At 45.0% G+C, this 25,985-nt stretch overlaps 1 protein-coding gene and 1 long non-coding RNA gene across 4 annotated transcripts in view; one reads left to right on the top strand and one right to left on the bottom strand.

Annotated features, from left to right (window-relative positions):
• The window catches only part of LOC106732175 (uncharacterized), a 37,460-nt gene extending 29,800 nt beyond the window's left edge, over positions 1-7,660 (bottom strand). For both annotated transcript variants that reach the window (XR_012905184.1, XR_001368439.3), the window contains exon 1: positions 7,524-7,660. This is a non-coding gene — a long non-coding RNA (uncharacterized LOC106732175). The remainder of the gene's footprint in view (positions 1-7,523) is intronic.
• The window catches only part of LOC102461834 (secretory phospholipase A2 receptor), a 191,163-nt gene continuing 172,744 nt past the window's right edge, over positions 7,567-25,985 (top strand). For both annotated transcript variants that reach the window (XM_075933483.1, XM_006111649.4), the window contains exons 1-4: positions 7,567-7,701; positions 11,567-11,950; positions 16,068-16,235; positions 19,763-19,927. In XM_075933483.1, the coding sequence (XP_075789598.1) occupies positions 7,593-7,701; positions 11,567-11,950; positions 16,068-16,235; positions 19,763-19,927 (826 nt within the window). In that variant the 5' untranslated portion in view covers positions 7,567-7,592. The remainder of the gene's footprint in view (positions 7,702-11,566; positions 11,951-16,067; positions 16,236-19,762; positions 19,928-25,985) is intronic.

Below are 25,985 nucleotides of genomic sequence, written 5' to 3'. Positions count from 1 at the left end.
CCTAGCAAACCCAGGCTACCTGGCCTGAGGACCAGGGCTGCAAGGAGGCAGTCATAGAGGCCGGGGCTCACATGGAAACAGCCCTAAAAGGCCAGGCTGTAAGGAGGCAGCCGCGGCTTGCAGCAGACAGCTGCGGTAGGCTAGGGGAGTTTGAGCCAGGGAAGCCCCAGGCCATAAGTCTGCTAGGCAGGGTTGCAGGAGGCAACCAGGCAAGCAGAGTGGGAGAAGAACTGGGGGTCCTAGGGAGTAGGGAGGACCCTGGAGGAGGAGCGGAGGAAGAACAATGCCCCCCCCCCCAGAAGGGGGTGCAGATCAAGATTGGAGTGGTCACTGCCGGAGGGCACGTTGGCATTGGAGCAGCCGGTTATTTCCCCAAAAGCCACCCTGAGGGAAGAAGCCGTGAAAATAAGTTGAATCCACTACACACCCTACTCGCCAGACCTGGAACTCCAGATGAAAGATGCATCAAAACCAGAAGAGGTCCAGATTGGATCCAACCTCACTCCTGAACAAAAGCATCAGGCACAGCAACTGGTCACCACATTCTCATCTGTCTTTTCAGTGAAACCAGGCTAAACTCACCTGGCAGTTCACCACATTGATGGAACTCAGGGGCTAAGATCTGGAAGAATCCCCTGTCCCTTCCCCGAAAACTGAGAGAAGCAAGAACTCCAGTTGATGCTGGTGTTGGGGGTAATCAAGGAGTCTTTCAGTGATTGGAAGAGCCCAATAGTTTTCATCCCTAAACCCAATGAAAGCACCCAGTTTTGCATCGACGTCCAGAAGGTGAATGCTATGTTCAAATTCGATGCATACCCCATGCCCCGGCTGGATGAGCTGCTTGATTGGCTTGGAGAAGCAGAATATATTACAACTCAGGACTTAACAAAGAGATATGGGCAAACCCCTCTCACATCTGAGCCCAAGGAGAGGACAGCATTCTCCACTCCTTTGGACTCTTCTAGTTCCGTACCATGCCCTTCGGGTTGCACAGCACACTGGCCATGTTCCAGTGGCTGATGGACCACATTCTGCACCACTAGAGCCAGTACATGGCTGCTTATTTGAACAATGTGGTGATTTATAGCAACAACTGGCAGAGCCACTTACAACACGTGGCAGCCATGTTACAGTCCCTCAAGGAAGCCAGTCTGACAGCAAACCCTGCAAAATGCCACCTCAGTATGGATGAGACCACCTAGTGGGGTTACACTTTTGGAGAAGGCACTGTCTGCCCCCTAGTGGGAAAAGTTCAAGATCTGCAGCAACGAGCCCATCCATCATCAAAACAGCAAGTACACCAGTTTTTAGGGTTAGCTGGTTACTATCGTTGCTTTGTCCCAGGTTTGTCCTCCATTGCAACCCTTCTTAGTGATCTCCTCAAGAATGAGAGTCCAAACCAGATCCGATGGACCAAAGCCTGTGAAGAAGCTTTCCAAGCTCTAAAGGCCCAGCTCCGTCAAGAACCCGTTTTGTACAGCCCCGACTTCTCAAAGGAGTTCTGGCTACAAATGGATGTCTCTGACTTGGGCCTAGGAGCTGTTCTCTCCCAGGTAGTGGGAGGGGATGAACACCCAATCCTCTACATTAGTAGGAAGTTGTTTCCAAGAGAGAAGGCCTACTCCATAATGAAAAAGGAGGTGCTAGGGGTGAAATGGGCAGTGGATTCACTCCACTATTACACATTGGGCAAACACTTCACTCTCATCACAGACCATGTCCCTCTTCGCTGGCTACATGCAATGAAAGACATAAATCCCAGAATCATGCAGTGCTACGTCTCCCTCCAACCCTTCTCCTTTCCAGTTCCAACACTGGGCCGGGAGGGCCTATGTAAATGCAGACTTTTTCTTTAGGGAGGGTGGAGCACAGTTGGAGGTGGGGCCAACCCCAATAGGGTCATGGTGGGGAGGTATTAGACTTCATGGATTCTGTGGTATTTCTCCCTTCTTGGGGTGAAAACTCTGCTTGGGATAGCTTTGGGGATTTTTTTTTGGGGGGGGGGATTTAGTAGCAGAAGGAAGTGTCAGAGTTGTGCCATTCTTACACTGAAAACAACATTTTAAAAGGTAAGTTTCTAGTCCCTCAATATAGAGAAATGATTGAAAATGTGAAACTTAAATGATCAAACATTTAAGTAACATTTTTAAAAATTCTGTACTTTGCAAAAGATTTTATGATTTTGGGGGCCCTGGAGTCATTTCTGGTAAGGCCCAAACTGGGCTAGTTCTCCCACTTTTAACTGTTCTCTCCACATCTGCCAAAGTCTATAAGTGCAGCTGGACAGGACCACCTGGGTCCATCATTGCCAATGGAGAGCCCATAAGCCTCCTTAACTCTCTCATTGCTGGTGTGAGGCTGTTCTGCCCCATAAAAACCCACACAAGTTGTCCCCATTATCTCTCCACATACTAATCTATGTACACCCCAGCAGTGCTTCTCTCACACACCCAATTCCCCCTATTTTGGCCTCTATACACAGTCACTAACTCACCTCTCAAAAGGGCCAATTCACAGACACTAACCTTTCACTTTCCTATGCCCTATACATGTACAAGCATCCCTCCCATCACAAAATAGCACCCTGCCTTCGCTAGAGACCATCCACTCACACATACTGGCCATCCTCTTGCTTGGGCTCAACACTTTCACATACTGCTGATACATACTCTGTTTACATTAAAATAAACAGAAAAAGGAGCTGGCCTTTAAACACTCAACTGATACTCTCCCCACCCAAAATTTTATGCAAGACCATCGTTACCCATACGTATAATATGCAGCTGTATAGAGACCTCAAATTTTTGGGGCACCACTGGATCCATCACCCGTGTCGTCCTATCTCTGTCCTTGCCTGCATCCTCTCAAGAAGATCTAGTACCGTATTTTCCGGCGTATAAGACGACTTTTGATGTTAAAAAACATCCCCCCAAAATCGGGGGTCGTCTTATACGCCGGGTATGCGGCTTTGCAAAGCCTCGGGGGAAGCCGGCGGCAGGGCAGCTCAGGCGTGCCTGGGATGCCCCGCCGCCGGCTTCCCCTGAGGCTTTGCAAAGCCGCGTTGGGGCTGTCCCGCTGCCGGGGCGTCCTCAGAGGCTTTGCTCCCGGTGTCCCTGGTCTGCTGGAGACGGTCCCCAGCAGACCAGAGGCACCAGGAGCAAAGCCGAAGCGGTGGCGGGGTGCCACGCTTCTGAGGGGTATAAGACGAAACCCTATCTTTTAACTAAAAAATTAGGGGGTCGTCTTATACACCCAGTCGCTTTATACTCCGGAAAATACGGTAACTTAAAAGTGGAAAAGCCTGCCAGACCTATTTGCAGAACATGGAACCTATGAAAGAGCTATTTCAGTGGTAATAAAGCCATTTAACAGGCATTTGCCAGCCACAGGTATATGCTGTCAGTTTCTGAATTTACTGTTACTCTACAGGAGCTTAGTTTAAAATCTGCTTTAAAAATCTTTCATGAGTGGGCTGCTGAAGATTATAAAATCACATTTCTAAAAAATCGTCATTCCTCTCCCCTCCTGTGGGCTGCCATTGGGCACAGGGACACTAGTTTATTAGTACTGCATACATCTCCATAAATTCTAAGAACGTCCCAAAGTTCATAGATTGCTGGTGCACACCCCTGTTTTTATTTGTAAATATACAGGTGGGCGAGCAAGGCAGAAATTCCCACAGAGGGAGTAAAACATTGCTGGGAAGATGTCAGGCAATAAGGTCATCAAATGTTAATTGGATGTTCTGCTCATTATGTTCCAAATTTTCAAAAGAACTTGGGGACAGATTTTTCAAATGCTTAGTACTCAGAATTGGGTCTACGTTTTTCCAAAAGAGCTTGGCTCCCATTTAGACATCTCAGTAACGGCTGGATTCCAAGAAATTGCTCATTACCCCATATACTGAGATCTTGCAGCGCCTGAGCCTATCTGAAAATGTCAGCCTTTGTAAAGGAAGCATCACAGTTCTTAGAGCCCTGCAGCTTTCATCAGCCAAGCCATCCAGAGAACATGGTATTCTCCTCAGCTACTTCTGTAAGTCAGCCCCTTTCTTCTGACTACCTCATCTGCCAGCCATCTGTTTGCCTTTCTGTGCAGGGAGGATGACACAGACCTCCCTGCTCTGACCTGCTTTGCCTGCTCTGACCTCCTGCTTTCTCATTCTCCACAAAAGACCTTTACTCAGGTTCCTAACTCAATGACTCTGTTTCCTCCTTTGTATCCTTTTTTTAATTTGCAGAGAGAGAGATGATAAAAGGCTGAAGAAGAAAAAGAAAGAAGATGACAAGTCACCACACCAATAGAAGGAAATCAAGCAGGGATTTCAGCTATGCTCTGAACACAAACATGGTCTTTTGTCATCTTTTCCCATGAGAAGCAATTCCAGGGAGGGAAGAGTCTACCTAGATTAAAACTGTACCTTCATATTAATCCCACCCATCTGTGTTCTGACCCAGGAGTTTGAAATTAGAGGAGGTGTTTGAACTTATAGGGCTGGCTGGAAAATGAAGTGTTTGAGAGCTGGCCCTGCCCTCCCCCCCCCCTTACCTTGATGCTTGCTGCTCTACCACTTTAACTCCAACATGACACATGAGCAGCTTCAAGAGACATGAATTCCCAGCTCCATCAGACAGCCAGGGAATGCAGGTCATAAGAGCACTGTGGCCACATGGGAGCAGCCAGGCTGCCCTGCTTGAAAGCTAGGATACAACCCTTCAGGATGGCAGCCTCTGCCTCCCTCTGCACTGCCTGTCCAGCAGCCCCCAAGACTACCTGCTGCCTGAGAGCATTGTCAGGAAATGCTGTCTGGTGGAGCAGCTTGTGTCCATCCATCCCAGAGAACATTCCAGGCCTGCTGGGAGCTCCTTACTCCCTGGCCATGGGCCCTGCGGTCTAGGCACTGTCCTCCACCGCAGCCCTGCAAACGGTGCTCCTCACAGGGGCAGCCTGACCTGGTGCATACCTGTTGCCATGGGAGCCGCCACTTTAAGGCCAGGTGACAGGATGCCACTAGGGTTGCCAACATTCCAGTTGCACAAATGAAGTGCTCTACCACTCTCTGAGGCCCCATTGGCCCTCCCTCCGCGGTTCGCTATACCCCACCTTGACTGACTAACTGGACTGGTTTAGTGGTTTAGCTGAAGGAGGGGTTGAGGGCTCAAATGGCGGGGGGGGGGGGGCACAGGGTGTGGGGTGGGGCCAGAAATGAAGGATTCAGGGCTAAATTCCAGCTAAGGTTCACAGCTGTGCAGCTGTCTATTAAGCACAGCTGCTGTGGCCAAGGGAGAGGCATCTCTCCCTGCCAGCTCTGCATGGAACTGCCTCAGAGGTGCCACAGCCCCCACTCAGCCTAGCCCAGACCTGCCCCAGATGCAGAGCAGGTGTCCTTCCTCTGGCTGTGCCTGCTGGAGCTGCTGCGGCTGTGGAAAGGCATCTCTGCCCAACTGATGCCATGAGCTGCTGCAATAACAGAGGGCTGGGGAGTTCTCTCCCTGGGGCATCCAGCATCCCAAACTCTTCATCACCAGCCCCACCCCAGAGCCCTCGCCCTGCACTCCACCCCCCTACTCCAGCTCTGCGTGCCAAACCCTGAGCCTCGGGGCCCCCCTTTTCTTAGGAGCTGCTTCCAGGGTGCAGCACGTTTCCAGGAAATGTAGGGACTAGCCTGCCTTAGCTCCGCAGCACTGCCTATTGGACTTTAATGGCCTGGTTAAAACCGAACACCCTAGTCACCCTAGCTGCCACTCCCCCTGTGCTATCTGCAGTAACTCTACTTTTAGTGTCCAGTCAGTACATCTGATCAGACACCATTAGATTCCTTTCTCGACCAGATACCTGGCAACCTTATAATATGGCAACACTGCATGTTGTCCAGGGGGTGCGGGAGAAATGGTGGAGTTCATTGAGGTGCAGAGAAATCCCAATCTATTTGCAGCCCAAACATTCAGCCTTCTCCTCTGACATCTATTCTTCTCTATAGAAGGAGGAGTCCCCAAATTTTCTAGGCAGCTCATTCTGAACTGTTGCCAAATATACTTTCCTTAAAGGACTGAGGTTTACTGCAAGGCAAGAGTGAAATGTCCTCTGCCCAAATACAATAAAATAAAGCTTAAAATGGACTGAGCTGAAAGGGGATGCAGACCTGGTTTAAAAAAATATTGAGTATTCTGGACTCGGATATGCATATGTGCTAGTGGGGAAGTCCAGAAGTGAAATAGCACTTTCTAACATGCAAATAGGAACTGCTACATCACCATTTCCAACAAGTGTCTTCCTGTAGCTCAGAAAACTCGCCGTTGGGCACAGGGAACAGAATTTGTGCTTTTCAGATTGCAAATCCATGTCTTCTATTTTGGCATGTCTTTGTTGTGTCACTTGGGCCACTGGCCAGTCAGGATGCTTATGTTAAACTTTGCACTATGCTAGATAACTGTGCTCCCTGCAGCTGGGCTTCATGTGGCGCTGCTGCTTTGAAATGCCACAGGGAGCACAGAGCCAGCGGGGGACTGCTTGAGTCCTCCGCTGACCCTGGGCTCCCTGCAGTGCTTTCACCCTGGAGCTGTTGCTACGCTTCAAAGGCAGAGGCGCCCTTATCGACTCATCAAATAGTTGATGCAGGTTGCATCAACTATTTGATTAGCCAATTAATCGAAATTTAACATCCCTAGTAAGCAGTGGAAGTGTTAGTAATGTTTCTAGACAATACTGACCTCTCTTGGTCCAGAAACTTCTCTGGATCAGAACAGGTCAGGTCCCCAGGGTGCCGGACTAGAGAGATTCAACCTGTAGTATGTGCTCTGAATTTGCTTTCTAATATTACAAACCTCATCCCGACCTGTTAGAAAAGTATTGATACCATTAAAATTAGAAGTGTATTTATACCAACTGTTAATTTTCTACCTTCTAACAATCAAGTTAAGCTTTATCCTCCTCCCCTTCTGTTCAGCATGTCCCTCTTTCCCGCACAGCTCCTCAGACAGAGGCCCCTGAATATCACTCAAGTCTCAATAACTTTGCCTCGCAGCTGGGGTGTGAGAGTCTGAAGATAAAGCTGCTTAGTGATATGGGGAAAGGGGCCTGGTACTTCTCCTTCCTGAGAGAAGGGGGAGCTACCTGTACCTCAGTTGGGATTTTGGGGGGCCAGGCAAGGAGGGTGCTCCTCACTTCCGCTCCCTCAGGCTACAGAAAGGTCCCTGACATTTCCTCAGGCTTCAGCTGAAAGGCACAGAGCGTATGTTCCATTTCCTGGGGCCGCTGGGCAGAGGGAGTGAGCAGAGGGGAAGTTGCATGTTCCTCCCTGAGCAAGGGTTGGAGGGAGTGGGTGCGCTGCATGTCCCTCCTCTAGGCAGAAACAGGATTAACAGGGTGGGGTTGCTGCATTTCCCTCCTTCTTGCTCAGAAAGCAGTTGCTGTTAGTGGAGGTGGGGGTTTGCCTGTCCCTCCCCCAACATCAATCAGGGAGGAGGAGGAGTCAAGAGTGGCTCTGGCCCGGGGAACAGCTGCATTTCCAGAATAACTCTCACCCTGAAAAGTGTGGTGCTCTCCTTCGACTCCGTAGGAAAGTGTTTGCCAGGCGCGGTTACTCTGCAGAAATGCTGAGTGTGCAGATCCAACTCCTGGCTTGTGCCATGCTGCTAGTTTGCTACAGCGTGGCTGAAGATGATGCAGCTTTGAGTCGGGACCAAGTGCCCTACTTTTTGAGTAAGTGGAGTAATCAGCTATTTTGAGTAACTAGTGCAAAGGGCAGCTGCTTTGAACAGCTCCGGGCTTACTGGTTTTGCTTTTTTCCTTTGCTCTTCTGTTCTGCCCTGCAGTTGCCAGATAAATGAAGCAGATGCAAGCTGTACGCAGCCTGTTGTAGGGGTGTGGTCACGCTGACAGCATGTTTACATGTGGCCGCTCTTTGGCAGCAGCAGGGGATTCTGGCTTTCCTTTGGGAAATGAAATTATTCACCAGGTTACTCTAGGAAATGCTCTCCGTTTTCAAAACTACACCCCTTGCCTCTTCTAGTGAGTGCTCTCTGCTTCTTCCTTATGTTCTGTAGAAAAGTGTCACCACCCCTTTGGTCACTGTGCCAGCTCCCCCATGTCCTCTATACTTTGCCTTTTGGAGTGAGTGACAGCAGTTCTCCCTGTCAGTCCCCTGAGGGAAGTTCTCTGTCCTCAGGGCTTCTTGCTGAACTTTAGGGAGGAGAGTGAAGATTCGTCCCCTGCCCCCCATCCCAGTGATTGTGAGTTTGGGGAGAAGCCTAAGGATGTTTAATAAGCATAAGAATGTCAGATCTGCTCCTCTTTCCTCTGCTTTTGGAGAGGGGAATGATCATCTTTACTATGGGGCTGTGTCTAGACTTGCAAGTTTTTCCGCAAAAGCAGCGGCTTTTGCGGAAAAACTTGCCAGCTGTCTACACTGGCCGCTTGAATTTCCGCAAGAACACTGACTTCCTACTGTCTGAAATCAGTGCTTCTTGCGGAAATACTATGCTGCTCCCATTCCGGCAAAAGTCCTTTTGCGCAAAGCAGATCCTGGTTATTCTGCAATTAAGACAGACTCTTTGTTGGGGGAGAATGCAGCTACCCCACTCCCACCTCAATGGCTGCCTTTTTCCTTTTCTCCCAGGAGGACGACAGTAGGCCTCTCATGCTACTCTGCTCCTAAATGTATTGTCAGAGGACACTGAAGGTTTTCCCTATTCTTAGCAACTCCCTGCTACTCTCCAAGTGCTATTGGTAGTGGGAGTAAAACGCTCCATTATGAGCATGAGGAATTTCCCACTGCCTTTTGTGGGAAGTGAAGATGCCCTTTAGCAGTATCAAACATAGTAAACAGGAACTGAAAGTGCTTACCAGATGTTCGCCTTTTACCCCTTGCAAATCTGGCAGGGTTTTTTTTATTTCTTGCATAGGATGATGGCCTAAGCATATTGTTTTATCTACATTTTGTGTTTCCTGTATTAGGCTTGCCCATCTCCCTGTATTGAGTGGGGGGAAAAATAACTATTCTTAAATGCTTGACATTTATTTTTAAAGGGCATAGCCGAAGAGGAGTCCTGCAGGGATCAGTTCTGTGTCTGGTTCTGTTCAGTATCTCATCAATGATTCAGATAATGATATAGAAAGTACAGTTTTGTGGACAACACCAAATTGGAAAGGGTGCTTTGGAGGATAGGATTAAAATGTAAAGTGATCTTGAAAAATTGGAAAAATGGTCTTACATCATAGGATGGAATTCATTAAGGAAAATTGCACTTAGGAGGGAACAATCAGTTGCACGCTGGAGTACTACAGTAAAGATTCAGAGGGTTATAGTGGCTCACAAAGTAAATATGAGCCAACAGCATAACACTGGTGGAAAAGAAGGAAACACATTATGGAATAAATTAGCAGGAGTTTTGTAAGCAAGACCCAAGAAGCAATTCTTCAACTACTCATGTAGGCTACGTCTAGATTGGCATGATTTTCCAGAAATGCTTTTAACGGAAAAGTTTTCCATTAAAAGCATTTTCGGAACAGAGTATCTAGATTGGCACGGACGCTTTTCCGCAAAAGCACTTTTTGCGGAAAAGCGTCCGTGCCAATCTAGACGTGCTTTTGTGCAAAAAAGCCCCGCTCGCCATTTTCGCGATCGGGGCTTTTTTGCAGAAAACAAATCTGGGCTGTCTACACTGGCCCTTTTTTGCAAAAGTTTTGCGCAAAAGGACTTTTGCCCGAACGGGAGCAGCATAATATTTCCGCAAGAACACTGACAATCTTACATGAGATCTCATCAGTGCTTTTGCAGAAATTCAAGCGGCCATTGTAGACAGCTGGCAAGTTTTTCCTGAAAAGTGGCTGATTTTCTGGAAAAACTGGCCAGTCTAGACACAGCCGTAGTGCCCAGAACTGGACTCAGCACATTCAGGAAAAGATGTGAACAAATTGGAGAAAGTCCAGCGAAGAGCAACAAAAATGATGAAAGGTCTAGAAAACATGATCTATGAGGGAAGATTGAAAAATATAGTGTTTGGTAAGTCTGGAAAAGAGAAGTCTGGGAGAGGTTGTAGGGGCACCTGAATGGTGGGAAAGCTTTTTACCATGGCCTCCCCAACCTACCTCTTCTCCCTGGCCAGATCAGGGAGCTGGGGGCAGGGATCTGGGCTAGAAGTGTTGTTTAGGGGCCTCTCCATCCCAGACATATGGAGAAGTCTGGGTTTCTTGGCCCTTCTTCAGCTTCACCAAGAGCAGGACATTGGGGGATGAGGAGAAGCAGGGGTAGGGTTATGGAGGAGGCAGAAGCCCTGGGGCCCACTGCCACCTTTGGGAAGCCTCTGCTGCCCCTGTAGAGAGGACATAAACTTTATTTGGAAATTGTTACAAGGAGGAAGGAGAAAAAGTAGTATTCTTAACCCCTGAGGATAGAACAGGAAGCAATGGGCTTAAACTGGAACTAGAGCAGTTTAGGTTGGATATTAGGAAAACTTCTTAACTATCAGGGTGGTTAAGCACTGAAATAAATTGCCCAAGGTAGGTTGCAAAATCGCCATTATTGGAGATTTTTAAGACCAGATTAGACAAACAACTATCAGGGAGGGTCTAGAAAATACTTAGTCCTGCCATGAGAGAAGAGGACTGGACTAGATGACCTCTCAAGGTTTTGTTGTTTTTTAAGTTTATCCTGTACAGACTAACTCGGTTACACCCTGAAGTTCTCAAAGTTCCATTCAATTCTATGATTCAGTTATTCTCATTGAAGCTTGCAAACTTGCAGAACTTTTAAGTATTCTTTGTTCTCCATGTCCGCTAAAGGGAAGACAAGAAATTATTAGCTTAATCTAAGCAAGGGAGATATATGTTAGATTTTAGGAAACTCTTTCAGGAACTTAACTACCATTACCATTATAGTTAGAATAGGTTTCCAAAGGATGTTGTAGAATCCCCATCATTAAAAGTTTTAAGAACAGGCTGTACAAACGCCTAACAGGGATGATTTAAATATACTTGCTCCTAATCAGTGCAGGTGAAATGGACTAGATGACCTCTCTGGGTACCTTCTAGTTCCATATTTTTATGATTCAATGAATATTCTATGGACAAGATTTTATAACTAATTATGTTGGGTGCCTCATTATTTGGGTGGACGGCTTGAGCTACATGAATTTTTTTAGAAATTGCTTAACATGTCTCAGATGAGGATAACATCACTGATTGCTCTAGAAAGTCTTAGCCTATGTAATTAACATTATATATAACATAAAATGGATGTCACAATGCTGGATACTTAAAAACAAAAATGAGAGTGTGTTTGGAAGTACTAGTACTAAATAAAAGGTGGAGGGCAGTTGCATTGGGCTATGAAGGATGGCTGAAGCTTAAAGCTTCATTCCACCACCATCTTGGAACCATCATTTTTTTTTTCTTTGGAGTACCAGTTTTTAATATGATTTTATATGTAACTTGAGAGTAATTTTAAAGTTCTTTTTAAAAGTTAAACACATTTTAATTCAGATAGTCAAAACTAAGACCCTGGTCCTGCATAATATATAGAAATCTGTTAAAAAGTATCATGAATTGAAACTTCTTTTTTCCCCAGACAAAGGGATATTTATTATCCAAAGTGAACATCTCAACCTGTGCATTAAAGCAGACACATTTGGACTTGTTCTTGAAGACTGCAATCAACTTTCCAAATATATGCTGTGGAAATGGGTATCAAAACGTCATCTTTTCAACATAGGTAGAAGCACTTGTCTAGGACTGAACATTAGTAATGAAGAGCAACCTTTAAGCCTATTAGAATGTGATTCTACTCAGCATTCATTATGGTGGAACTGTAATGGAAAGCTATTGGTTGGTGCATCAGAATACAAACTCGCAGCTGAAAATGGCAAACACATAATAGCAAAAAGAATCACTAATCATGAGTGGAAGCAGTACATGTCCCATGATGAAGATCTTTGTGAACGTCCATTTCAAGGTAAAAATAAAGTATAGTCTCCATCCACATTCCCATTAGAATTTTGCAGTTTCTCTGAAGCAAATTATCAATCTGTGTCATGCTGAGTCTTTAAATTAGTTCTTATTTTTACAGTATTTCAAAGTATCACAAATTGGATCAAGATCCCAGTATTAGCAGCCCCATGATTTTAAAAATCCTCACATACAAATAATCTCAATATTTAATTTTTTTAAAAACATAAAGTACTTTGAGTTAGGCGCTGATTTTCAAATTCTTCACAGATCCTATCATTCTCTCCCTACCCCCAATTCAGTGCATGCATTTGTTTCAAGAGGAAAAAGTCAACCTCAGACACAAAATAGGTGTGTACAAATGTTTAGAAGGGATTTCTCTATCTTCCACCTGATATGGACTCCATATTTCCCCTTCGTAGCACCTGAGCCAGGAGATGCAACAGAGGTACTGTCTCCAGAAATGGAGCATCCATCGAGAAAAATTAGGGGGTGATCAGCACCCACCAGCAACTAAACTCTCTCCTTTGCTTCCCACACCCACAGCACCTCTCACCTGCCAGGGGCCCCATTGACCAACTTCTCCTCTGCCTTCCCAGTACCTCCTAACTGCTGTGAAACAGCTGTTTCATGGTGTTTAGAGGCTATAGAAGTCAATGGGAGGGGCTGGAAGAAAAAGATAGTGGGCAGAGCAGGGGCAGGAGGAGGCAGGGTGTCTCCTCACTCAGTCTCTCTGTGTCACCTATAGTTCAACTCATTGTTTGGCTGTTTCTCCAGATTCCAAAACTCCAGTTTAACAACCAGGTTCAACTAGCCTTTGGCCCCTGATACAGACATCCTGTTGGGAGCTCTAGGCGGCATAAAAATGCAGTGAGTTTGAACAGCTTCATCAAAACGAAATAGTATTTATTCACCTGTAGAAGCATAGCAATCAGAAAGAAAGGGGTTAAAATGGGTGGGGAACCTTATTTTTTTGGGGTTGGGGGCTGCTGACCTACAGAAAAATCAGTCAGGAGCCGCACACAAGTGAGAAGCAAAAGGAAAAAAAACCCCACCCCTCACTGACATGGTCCCTGAGGGCATGTCTATACAGCAGCATTATTTCAGAAAAACATCAGTTATTCCGAAATAATGTAGTGAGCGTCTACACAGCAAGCCTGTTATTTTGAAATACATTCAAAATAACAGGCTTCTTACTCCAACTTCTGTAAACCTCATTGTATGAGGAGTAAGGGAAGTTGGGGGAAGAGTGCTCTATTTCAAAATAAGTGCTGTGTAGACATGTCCAAATTCAAAATACACTATTTAGACTTAAGCTACGCAATTGACGCAGCTCAAGTTATGTAGCTTATTTCAAGTTTAGCCCTGCTGAGTAGACATGCCCAGACAAAGAAGGTGAAAGATGCTCTCCACATTTCCCTCACACACCAGAGCCTTGGGGGGGCCAGGCTAGTAGATTATGTGTGTTCCAGCCCCATGGTGCAGTGGCAGGGGGACTGGAGTGCCAGTGTGGGCTCCCCAGTGCTGAGCCTTAGGGGCTGGATCCAAGCAAGCTGGGTGCCACATCCGGCCCCCTTCCCTAGGTTAAAACAACAAAAACCAAACATCATCTTACTGAAGATTAGCATTCCTCCCAAAATTTATGTAGGCCTGGTCAGTAGTCCCTCTAATCTTTCCCATCTATGTGCACCAAGGCATGTGCAAATGTGCACCACCAATAGAAACACAAAACCTAGCTGTGGAGCTCTGGATGCTGCTGGGTGGCGTTTGAATTGCTCCTGAGCAGCTGCACAAGCACTCAGCTTTTGAGAACACTGGGCCTCGTTCATCTCTGTTCTCCAACATCTGGGAAAGGAGAAGTGTCATCTCATCAGTCACTACCTCTTTTTGAACCTGAGGGCTGAGACCAGAGTTGTTGACTCGAGTCCAACGACTTGAACTCGAGTCCAACTTAAATCGCCTAGGTGATTCGACTTGAGACTCGACTCGGGTTCACTGTTTGTGACTTGAGACTCAACTTGAGACTATTAATTTTGTTAAACCGACTTGGTGAAAAAATTGTCCGAAAATGCTGATATTGATGGCTTGTACAAAAGTGACTTGACATTTTTTAAATTAAGACTTGAGACTCGACTTGGGACTTGATTCGAAAGTGAATTTGAGGACTTGAGACTTGACTTGAGACTTGAACTGTAGTGACTTGAATCTTGACTTGGACTTGACAATGACGACTTGAAGACAACACTGGCTGAGATCTTCCTCCATCCTAAATCCTGCATTTCATTTTCCCCTACTTGGATTCCCCTAGCTTCTTGGGGTTACTAGCCAGATTGTTGGTCAGAGTGTGATGGGAATAAATCTTCAAAAGTGTGTTGCATAAGTACTGGTGAGATGCTACTTTGGGGTCCTGTTGATGTATAATAATAATAATTAATAATCCAGTACTAATTGCATGATAGTAATCAAATAGACTGAGGTATGTATAATATTCATACAAATAATACAGCTGTTTCCCATATTTATCACACTGTCCATTAACTTTGCTGGGCTTATAATGAGATTTATTAGTGGAGGGGTGGGAACCTAAGGTCCAGGGGCATGATGTGGCCCTCAGCTTGCCTGGATCAGGCCCTTGAGGCTCAGGGCTCCACCCCCAGCATTGGGGAGCCCAAATTGGCACTCCAGTCCCCCTGTGACTCCAGTGCAAGTCTGGAGCACACAAAATCTACTAACCTGGGGGCCCCCTAGACTCTGGTGTGTGAGGGAATGTGTAGAGATGAAGAGTGTCTTTCTCTTTTTCAGGGACCTTGTCAGTGAGGAGTGGGTTTTTTTGTTTATGGGGTTTTTTTTAGGGTCTTTTTGTTTGTTTGTTTTGTTTCTCACTTATGTGCGGCTCCCAACTGATTTTACTGTGATTCAGCGGCCTCTGACCCCAAAAAAGTTTCCCCAACCCTGCATTAGTGAATATAACCTACTCTCCCACCCTTATTGGAACAGACAGCAAATACTGTGGAGGTGATGCCTAATCTGTAGACAAGAGAACTTTGGTCTCCTCACTATCAGTCCAGCACCTTTCACAAACATTAGTTTCATGCTAAAAACAATTGTGGTGCTTTAAAAATTCCCCTATACTGAAGTTTAGTGTGGTAAGGTTTCTTTGCAGCTTTCAGATTGATTGATTGATTTCCACATTTTGTTAATGAAAATGTATTAGGAAAATATTTAGATTGTTTTGTAAGGCATCAGCCAAATTTACAATGAAATCCAATAGCACTGCTTACTCTTCCACAAAGCCAGACTGTTACCATTCACACTGTAAAACATTTTTTTTCCTTTTTGTAAAATACACTTACTAAAATTCTAATGGCAAAGAACTAGAGAGGAGAAGACTAAACAAGAACATTCAAAAGCAGTAGAAATCCATAAAATTCTACTATATTTATGTTAAATTGTTTGGCATTGTTTATGAACAAATAACAATATGATGTTTAAAGCCCTTCTTCTTAAAAATATATCTAAAAGAATTTGAGTGAACCAAACTAGGGATGTTAGAGTTTAACCAATTAACTGGTTAACCGATAAGCTGATGCTCATTGGTAAGTGCTATTGCTTAAACTCTGTCCCACTCCCAGGGAAGCGGCTTCGCTGCGGGCTCTGCTGTATGAAGCTTATTTAAGCTTCATACTGAAGAGCCTGTAGCATGTGTAACCATGTAACTGGTGAGTTTTTTTAGTGGTTACACAGTTACCTTATTAAATGTCTTTAACATCCCTAAACCAAACCTGCATTTGTGCAACTCAGACAATTGCATGTGTTATGCTAATGGACATTTTTTATGCAGTTAATTGCAAATGCAGATTTTGTATGCATACTTACTTTTGCATATACATTGTAATAGTAGTAAATTATGGCCACAGTTTTGAAAAATTGCCTGAAAGTCTTGGGCTGAATGAAACTTTTAAAAATAAACTTTTGATGATGTAATATATGCTGCTGTAGTTTTAATAACAACGTTGCTGTGATATGTATAAATAAAAAAATAGAAAAGTAATTAGTATTTGATTGATACAGATTTTCCTTTTCTTTAATATGTGATTTGATTCATCTTATTTTATTTATTGTAGAAACATATACCCTGTTGGGCAATTCTCTTGGTTTGCCTTGTATTTTTCCGTTTAAATATAAGAAGAAATGGTACTATGAATGCATCAGAGAAAGCAGGGAATTTTACTGGTGTGCCACAACAAGTCAATATGAACAAGATGAAAAATGGGGTTTTTGCCCAAATGCTGGTATGTACTACCTTTCTTTGTTTTGTAAATAACAAGGAGAGCAGATTGTTTTATGAATTGCAAGATCACTGCCATTCCGATAGCATGGACATTTGTTAAAAGAATTGTAGTCATTACCATAGTTCTTTATGCATACCTCTGAGACTCAAATCCAGATCTCTAGAGCAAAATATGAATTCAAGGAATGCCCACGGACTGTGCCCCTCCCCTTCTACCAGCCCACTGATCCAGATGATCTAGCATGTGGTGGATGATGATTCATTTTTTACAGGGCCTCTACTCTTATTGACAGCAGCACACCTTTTAAACTGCTTTTGGTCCATGCACCGTCTTCAATGGGCTCAGTATTTGGATCTAAGATATTTAGATCTATAGTGAACATTGGCTGATATTTGTTAAAGTTCCAGGAATTTCCTATCTTTTGAGTTTGTACAACTTTAAATTTTCTTTTAATATAATTTATGTCAATTTTTAAAAACAAACTAAAAACAGAAATTCCAACAGGTGGCATCATATTGACAACCACATAGATGATCAGAAGGGTTGGGACCTTTAAGCCCACCAGCAGAACCCTGTCACTTGACCTAACAGAGTAACTGATTGCAGTAGTTAGTCATTCTCTATGGTGGGACACTATGGTGAAATTCAAGGATCTTGTTCTATTCCAAGCTTTGGAAGGGAATGCTCTTTAGTAGGCATATACTCTTCTGCTCATTCTTCACAAGAGTGGTCCCCTTGGGCCCCATATCTCCAGCCTGTCCCAGTTCTGTTTCTTCTCTATGGCTGTCTTCCTCATCCCAGTTCCATTCTCCTCACTTCTGTAGTCCCAGGCTCTGCTACATTCAAACATTTCATCCCAGTCCTGGTCTCCTTGCCCAGGAAGTCCCATCTCACTCCCTGGACTCCTAGTCTCAACCCTCCCCACCCTCAGTTCCAGGTTCCTTACTCCATCATTGCCCTCATCCCCTTCTTTGTTCCGAGTCTCCTTTCTCACCTACTGCTACTATCCCTACTCCCAGCTTTTCATCTGATTTCTTTTTTCCCCTCGACCTCACTCACGGCCTCTAGTTCACACATTCCCACGCATTTGTTCAGCATCTTCACTGGTTCCTGATCTCCCTCCTTTACTTCCTTGTCCAATCACAGTCTCCTGTATGCTCAGCTCCTTGGCCCAATCTCTCCCACCTCAGCTCCTGATCTGATCTCAGTCTTCCTCCACCTACTAGCTCCTCCAGTGTCAGCCTCCTTGCCCAATTAGTTACATCCCTTCCTCCCAATCCGAACTTTCAGTTTCCTTCTGACCAACTGCCAATTTCCTGGTCAGTTGTCCCTTTGCCCCTAGTTCAGACTCCTATCCCCTCTGTATTTGAATCAGGTATCTTCTTCTTCCATAGTGCCTGGGCATAACAGGAACAATCTTCCTGCTCTCTCAGTTCAGGTGCCTAGATACAGACTTGACACAGCCCAGAGCTGCAGTTGCAGGAATAGTCTTGCTCAATCCTGGGTTGGACTGTGCCCAGGGTAGGTAGGATCTTCAGAGAATTCAGTTGCTAAAATCTAAGAAGTCTCTTCTGAGCTGGTGCAAATTAATTTTTCAAAGGGTTAAACTCATCCAAATTTAGGAAGATTCCCACAAGGATGGCAAAATATACATCATGACACCAGAGACCACCCTCTGTCAAAAGCCTACGGACACTAGAGTTTTTTGAAAGAAAAGGCCTCTAGAATTTCTTAACCTATGCAAAACAACATATTTTCCCCTACACATTCTTGGAAACAGCTAAACTACTTTGGCTAACATTTTCCCAAAAAAATTGTTCCTAAGAGAGACATGCAATGTGGAAAATTGAAGTCCAAATGGTTAAGCAAAGTTATGAATAACTGCAAACAGGGTTTTAGAATGGGAAAATGTCAGCAAATCTTAATGCAAGTGAGCTTGGTAGTACTGCTTAGTAACTGTTTATAATATGGTCATCACCTAACAGAGAGTCCTCTTGGGCACTTGGGAGCTGTAATGCCTTTCCCCTCCAGCTATGGGGATGTGAGTTCATCATATTCCAACAAAGTTCACTATGAGTTAGTTTTACCAGTAAGCTTAGTCATAGCTCTGACTCCAGTGGGCTGTGACAATTTACACCAGGTGAGGACCTTCCCCTAGTCAGAGTTCCTTCTAATCTAGGCAGCAGCACAGCTTCACAAATCTGCCCCGCCCAGTCAGAGGCTCAGGGCTTCCTGCTCAGAGCTGACTGAGCAGGTCTGATTAATCACCTGTGCAGCTGTGCTGCTGGTTGGAGGGAACATTGCCCCTAATACTTGCTAACATTGTGAAAAGCTGGGCAGTTCATTTTCTCTTTTAAAAGTCACTAGCATCCTAATTCCTTGTGTGATTTTTACACTAATACAGCTGTGGCCAACTCAAGGCTCGCAAGCTGCATGCGGCTCTTCCCCTTCCAGGTGCAGCTCGCGAAGCCCTCCCCATGGCTCGTAAGCCACCCCTGTGCCTCCAAAAATGGCCCTCTCCTCCCGGCTTCCTGTGCTGACCCGGGCAGGAGAGCCATCCGGAGCGACCATGAAAGACGTAGAATTAAAGATGGAGTTGAGCTGCGGAATCCTGCTGTGGCCAAAAAGCCTCAAAACGCATTTAAATGTGTTTTCTTAAAGGGGCAGAGCTTTTTCATAGAATCATAGAATACTAGGACTGGAAGGGACCTCGAGAGGTCATCGAGTCCAGTTCCCTGCCCACATGGCAGGACCAAGCACTGTCTAGACCATCCCTGATAGACATTTATCTAACCTACTCTTGAATATCTCCAGCGATGGAGATTCCACAAACTCCCTGGGCAATTTATGCCAGTGTTTAACCACTCTGACAGTTAGGAACTTTTTCCTAATGTCCAACTTAAACCTCCCTTGCTGCAGTTTAAGCCCATTGCTTCTTGTTCTATCCTCAGAGGCCAAGATGAACAAGTTTTATCCCTCCTCCTTATGACACCCTTTTAAATACCTGAAAACTGCTATCATGTCCCCGTTCAGTCTTCTCTTATCCAAACTAAGCAAACCCAATTCTTTCAGCCTTCCTTCATAGGTCATGTTCTCTAGACCTTTAATCATTCTTGTTGCTCTTCTCTGGACCCTCTCCAATTTCTCCACATCTTTCTTGAAATGCGGTACCCAGAACTGAACACAATACTCCAGCTGAGGCCTAACCAGCGCAGAGTAGAGCAGAAGAATAACTTCTCGTGTCTTGCTCACAACACACCTGTTAATGCATCCCGGAATCATGTTTGCTTTTTTTGTTTTGTTTTGTTCGACAACTTTGCCCTGGCTCTTTGCGCTGGATCCACTGCTATCTTAGCTCTTTGCCCAGAATGGGTTGGCCGACCCTGCACTAGAACATTGATAATGAATTCAAACTCATGCTTTGATGACATTTCCATTTGGTGCTCAACATTAAGTGACTAGATAGTTATACTTTTATCTCTGTAATTGGTTTTCTTCTGTCATGTTTTTAACTGATTTTCACACAGAGCCTGGTTGTGACATATTTTGGGAGAAGAACCCTGACACCCACATTTGCTATCAGTTCAATCTTTTTTCTATTCTTTCGTGGAATGAGGCACGTATTGCATGTCAGACACAAGGAGGAGATTTGCTGAGTATCACAGACATGACAGAGCAGAAGTATATAAGTGGTGAGCAGCTGTGCAGTTATATTAAAACTTACTTAAATATATATTTTGCTTGTTTAGCTGGGCAGTTCTGCAATTAATTTCAGAAGGGCCAAGTTTTCATTCTATGGGTGAAATATTGCTCTTTAGTAGAAATGGGCATCAATCAAAAGCTGGATCCAAACATCCCCAGACTTGGGAGAAGTTCAGATCTGAGTTTCGGTTTAACAAACCAAGTCCAAACTTTATGTATATGTTACTCCAGGAAGTAGTTATGTTAATAATTCTTTCCCCTCCCAAGAAGTTTGCAATGTGGCTTTTTATTTCTTTCTTGGAACTGAAGCCTTTTTGGATGGGTGCTGGAGCCTTGCAGCTCCATAAAGTTATCCCTGTAGTCTTACTCAGGGAAGCCAACACACTTTCCGGGATCTGAGCAAGGTGGATGGGGCCTGGCTCTGTGCTCCCAGAAGGGGAGGGACTGGAGGCAACTAGTGCTCAGCACTACTCCCTCCCTGCTGTCTCCCCTCCCTACCCTGCCAGCCCTTATCTCTGCCCAGAGCACACCACCTGGTACCACAGTAGCGATTTAGAGGACCCAGCTACCCCCTTTATCCACACACTTATCCCCCCCCCATGTCTTTGGTAGATATGCTCCTACTGCATCCCAGTCCAGGAAGCAGTGAAATGACAGGAAAGGGGCAGAAAAGGTAGGTCCTTCAGGCCTGACCAGAGACACCTCATGGAAGCAGCCAATCAAAGCCCAGTAGGCTTAACTGAAAGAAGCTGTAGGGCATGGGTTCCCAAACTGGGGGGGGGCTGAAGAAATTCCAGGGCGGGCACGAGGTGACTCAGCCTCCCCATACACCCCTCCCCCCTTAAATTTTGCTGTTATTTTGGTTTTTGGCCCCGGTCAGTTCCTTTTTTTTTTTTTTTTTTTTCTTTGCTCAACAAAAAAGGGGACATGAAGGTTTCTCAAAAATCAAAAAGGGGGCATGATGCTGAAAAGTTGGGGAATCACTGCTAAGGCCTTGGCGTATGCTTGTTGGATAGTTGTTGGATAGTTGATTAGTGACTTGATTAGTCACTTTCCCACCCCTTCCTGCCTCTATCAGAACGAGGTAGCAAGGCAGGGGGAAGTGAAGAGGGTGCTTCAAAGTGGTAGCACCGTATGGAGCCCAGGATCTGGCACTACCACTTTGAGATGCCGCATGCAGCTAGGAGTCCCCTGATGGCCTGGGCTGCACACAGCATTTCAAAGTGACAGTGCTGCATGGAACCTGGGATCCGCTGCTTTGAACGCCATGTGCAGCCTGGGGTCTGCTGATGTGAAACACCTCAGACTGCATGCAGCGTTTCAAAGTGGCAGCACTGCGTGGAGGCCGGGGTCAGCTGGGGACTTCCCGGCTGATCCGGGGCTCCATGCGGCACTGCTGCTGTGAAATGCCATGGGGAGCATGGGGCCAACGGGGGATTGCTTGAGTGGTGCTGGCCCCATGCTCCCCTCAGCACTTTTGTCTTTGAAGTGTAGCAACAGCCCTGGGACTGTTGCTACACTTCAAAAGCAGAGGCATCCTTATTGACTAATCAAATAGTTGATGCAAATTGCATCGACTATTCGATTAGCCAATTAATCGAAATTTTACATCCCTTTAAAAGATGGCTTCCTCTAGCACTGTCACCATGGGGAGGGGGCAGGAGCATAGGAGCATATCAGGGAACTGGCAGGGCTCTTGTACATTTTAAAAGCAGGGAGTATGGAGCCAATGGGGCACTGCTTGAATCCCCCGCTAACTCTGTGCTCCCCATGGTGATTCCACCTTTGAAATGTAGCAGGAGCCAGCGGGCTACATTTCAAAGGCAGAGGCACACTTCTAAACTAATCAAATATTCTATGCAAATTCCATCAACTATTAGTTGATCGGTCTAAATTTAACATCCCTAGTTGAAACCAGAGAATTGAAGAAGGCGGCCTTGAGATATAGAAGTACCTGAGGGAACTATTCGATTAGTTGATTAATCTAAATTTAACATCCTTATGCCATACCACAACTAGCTACTAGGAAGCTATCAAGCAGTGAATGCCCTGATTACAACTTTGTACCAGAAGTTCAACTGCCTCTGCATCAAGAATGAGATGTCTGATGTCCCAGATATGCAGATGGAGTAATAATGATAACCCCAAAAGCACCCATTCCAGCCATCAGCCACAGCACTGTCCACATAGGCTCAGTCATTGCAGACCACAAAGGGAAGCAAGTCAGATGGTGCTGCCAGGTGGGTGCTGGTATTATGGTCAAGAGGGACACACAATTTGGGTTTACCACAGGAGAAATAGACAGAGTAGATCACTGGCTTCTGCATTGTACTGAGGTATCTGGGGAGGTCAAGACCATAAAGGGTACCTGCTCTCAGATAACAAAGATTCAATACCTGTTGAAGAGAATGATAAAACATAGTTTGAGGTCTAGAAGAATGAAATCCCTGGGGTAATCAGTTTTAAAGGAGACAAGATAGGATATGGTAGAAGTCTATAAAATTATGGATTGTATGGAGAAAGTGAATAGAGAAGTGTTATCTACACCTTCACATAACGTAAGAACCATGGATCAGCCAATGAAATTAATAGGCAACATGTTTAAAGCAAATATAAGGAAGTGCTTCTTCACACAATGGAAAATCAGGCTGTGGAACGCATTGCCCCAGGATATTGTGAATGTCAAAAGCATAAATGGTTTCCAATAAGAATTAGGGTACGTCTACACTGCGGAACTATTTTGAAATACACTCGAAATAAGCTGTGCAACTTGCGTAGCTTATTTCAAGCTAAGGGTGCTGTGTAGATGCACCCTTAGAGTTCATGGAGCATAGATCCATCAATGACTATTAACTAATAAGGCCAGTGATACTACCCCATCACTGAAGTGTCCCTAACCTCAGTTTTCCAGAAGCTGGGAATAGATACCAGGGGATGGATCACTTAATGATTACCTGTTCTGTTCATTCCCTCTGGAGCATGTGGCATTGGCCACTGTCAGAAGTCAGGATACTAGTCTAGATGAATCATTGGTCAGACTCCATATGACTGTTTTTACTCTCTTAACTAAATCTCCTTAGTAGAAAGTATAGCATGGGGCTCAAGAAGCCCAACAGTTAATGGTATGTGATACTCCAATCATTGGATAGGACACCAGAATAAAGTGAGAAGGGCACAACAGAGCCTAACTGGGAGGGACCAGTCATGGTGATGGCCAATACAAAGAATCAGGGAAACTATATTTTAGAAGGAAAACAGCTCTGAGGCTGGGGTTGCTTGAATTTGACACAGTCAAAGCAATAGCATAACTTGGGAGAATCAGTTTAGGACAGCAGACGTTGAGTCTAGGTTGACAGAAAATATGATGGTGTCCAAATCAGATCTTCCTTCACTGTGTAGAGGTGAAGACAGTGTGGCTTAGCTATCTGATTCAAATAATGCCAGGCTGTTGGCCACCAAGCAGCTAAGGGAGCCAGGGAATTAATTGACAGAAGCCATCAACCAGCCAGGACACTGTGGGTGGATGATACAGTGCCATGCAGAAGAATTTGAAGCTGAAAGAGAAGAGAGCTGACAAGCATCACAAGTGACTGAGAGATCCATCCCAATGGTAGGACGCAGACACCAGTACCACTTAGTCAAGCAGCTACTCATGGAGATGGGTCTAAAACGGGAGATAAAGAAAAAAAAGTCTGCTAAATAAGCAACTACGAAGTCTGCAGATAGTGAAGCAGACGAAGAGCCCCTGGCTCTAAGAACAGACAGATAAGCTCACTGAGGAGTTAAAGGAGAACCAGAAGAGTTGCAGGCAACTACAGATGGAAAAGAAATCTCTTTACATTGACAGTAGGACTAAGATTGAGGCGATCTGGCAGTGCAAAGATGAGGTGCTGACATCTCTGCAGCTTTGTAACCTAAAGTTACAGCAGGAGCTACAGAGAAAAATGTATAATGTTTCTAAGATGTAGGAACAGCTACAAAGCCAGTGTAAGAACACAGGGTATTTCTGCAAGTCCTCTGGGACCAGATCCAGATATTGGAAACCCATCAGATGTGTCTGCAAGGTCAGAATGTAGAATTCAGCTGCAAGCTGTCTCAGCAACAGAGCAAGCGGGACTTGCTTATAGAATAGCGGGATGACAGCACTCAGCTATAAAAATCCATCTGAGCCAGCAACCACTTTCTGAAACAAAGTGAAGAATTGAAAGGACAAAGGATGATATTCTAGGAGAAGGCAGAAAGGTGTGATAAACACAAAAGTATGATCTTGAAATAGAAAGCAGGATGATAGCTGACTATGAAACTTATATCTCCACAAGAGAGTGGGGTAAGGATTGAAGCACATGGGAAGATGGTGTGAAGATATGGATTCACCACCCAGTGAAGAACTTAGTATCAACAGCTGCCAGTACCAAGCTTGTGTTGACTATAGAGTGTAGTTCCCATTGGCCGTGGATTGCCATTCCTGGCCAATGGCAGCTTCAAGAAGTGGTGTGGGGTGGGCAACACTTCCAGCAGCTCCCATTGGCCAGGAATGGTGCTCTGCAGCCAACGGGAACTGCAATCACCAGTACCTGCAGAGGAACAGATGAATATGGTGGCCCACCAGAGTCTAACCCTGGGGAACCTGATCCAGCCTGAGAGCCCATATTTATCCACCCCTACTATAGGAGCATAAATAATAGGGCAAAATCTGTGGCTCCTTTAGTGACAGCTTACTAAGAGATGTCTGCAAAAATCTCTCATAGAATGAAGTGATTTTCAGTGCTGGGCATTAGAAATGGGTTGTGATCCCTAGCCTCAGAGTCTCAGTACAGGAGGCTTTTACAGCATGGGGCTTTTACAGCATGTATGCACAGTCCTCTCCTAGGGGTACAAAGATCCATTTTCCATGCTCACATGAGGAAGTATCGCCAGGACTTTTCTCAGCTAGACAGACTCATCCAGTACACTGATGACACATTGATTCAATTTCTTATGGAAAAGGAACATAAGAAGGATCTGTTTGAGGTCTTGCAGTGTCTGCAGCAATCAGGATTAAAAATGAATAGTGGAAACAACACAGCAGGTGAGGAAAGAGGTGTGAATAGGTAAGAAGGGACAAAATGTAGACCACCAGAGGGCAGAGTGAATCTCCAAACTCCCCATCTCCACAGACTTAACAGACTCACAATCTTATCTTCAGATAACAGGGTTTTACAGGGAGTTTTCTCCCCAGCAAGCCCACTGTATGAATTGACGATGGCAACTCATTAGGATTGGCAGGAAGAACACATGGAAGCTGAGGCTGAGTTGAATAGGCTTTTGGGGAGCGCTTTGGTATTGGCAAAGATTTAAGATATTTATATACCCATTGGTAATGCCAAACAATATAGGGATTATGTTCATGCAGAAATATGAAGATTGGGATCAGCTGGTGGCATTTGCTACATAAGTGCAGCAGAGTGTTGAACTAAAGTATAACTGGTGTGAGAAAATTGTGCTGACACCACAGTGGGCTATTATCAAGTACAAATATCTGGTGGACAGGCAAAACATGTTTATAGCTAGTGCTAGAATGAAAAGTATGAGGTTAGTAAGAGAGCAATGAAAGAATTTAGAAATGGATACTGGCTTTGCATAGAGAATATAGGGAGTCTGTCTAGCTTAAGGAATCAAAGTAACAGAATGCAGGAATTTGTATAGGAAGGATGGTACATTAGTGTGAAGTAAGCCCCTCTGGCATCCTGGTATACAGTCTTTAACGAACTTTATGCTGGCAAGGTTAAAGAAGAAGAGCAAGTTTGATATGTAGATGGCATAGGACAGAAGAAAGGTCTGGCAAGCAGTAAAACTGAGGGGTGGCAAGATTATAAACACTTTACAATATAAATGTGGCAGTAAATTGACTCGGTATGCAGAGGTGGCAGTAATTATCCATGTATTGATGAAAGTAAAGGGCTCTCACTCTAAACTGACCATAGTTCTGGACTCAGATTGTGTGTTCAGGAGAGCAGTGTTAATGTTAGCCTAGTGGGCTCAGAAGACATACTGGGCTACTGAGGGAGG

The sequence above is a fragment of the Pelodiscus sinensis genome, chromosome 7 (genome assembly GCF_049634645.1).
Source record: "Pelodiscus sinensis isolate JC-2024 chromosome 7, ASM4963464v1, whole genome shotgun sequence".
NCBI lineage: Eukaryota > Metazoa > Chordata > Testudines > Trionychidae > Pelodiscus > Pelodiscus sinensis.
The sequence above is the reverse complement of the archived record's forward strand: the minus strand, read 5'-3'. Positions and strand labels throughout refer to the sequence as shown.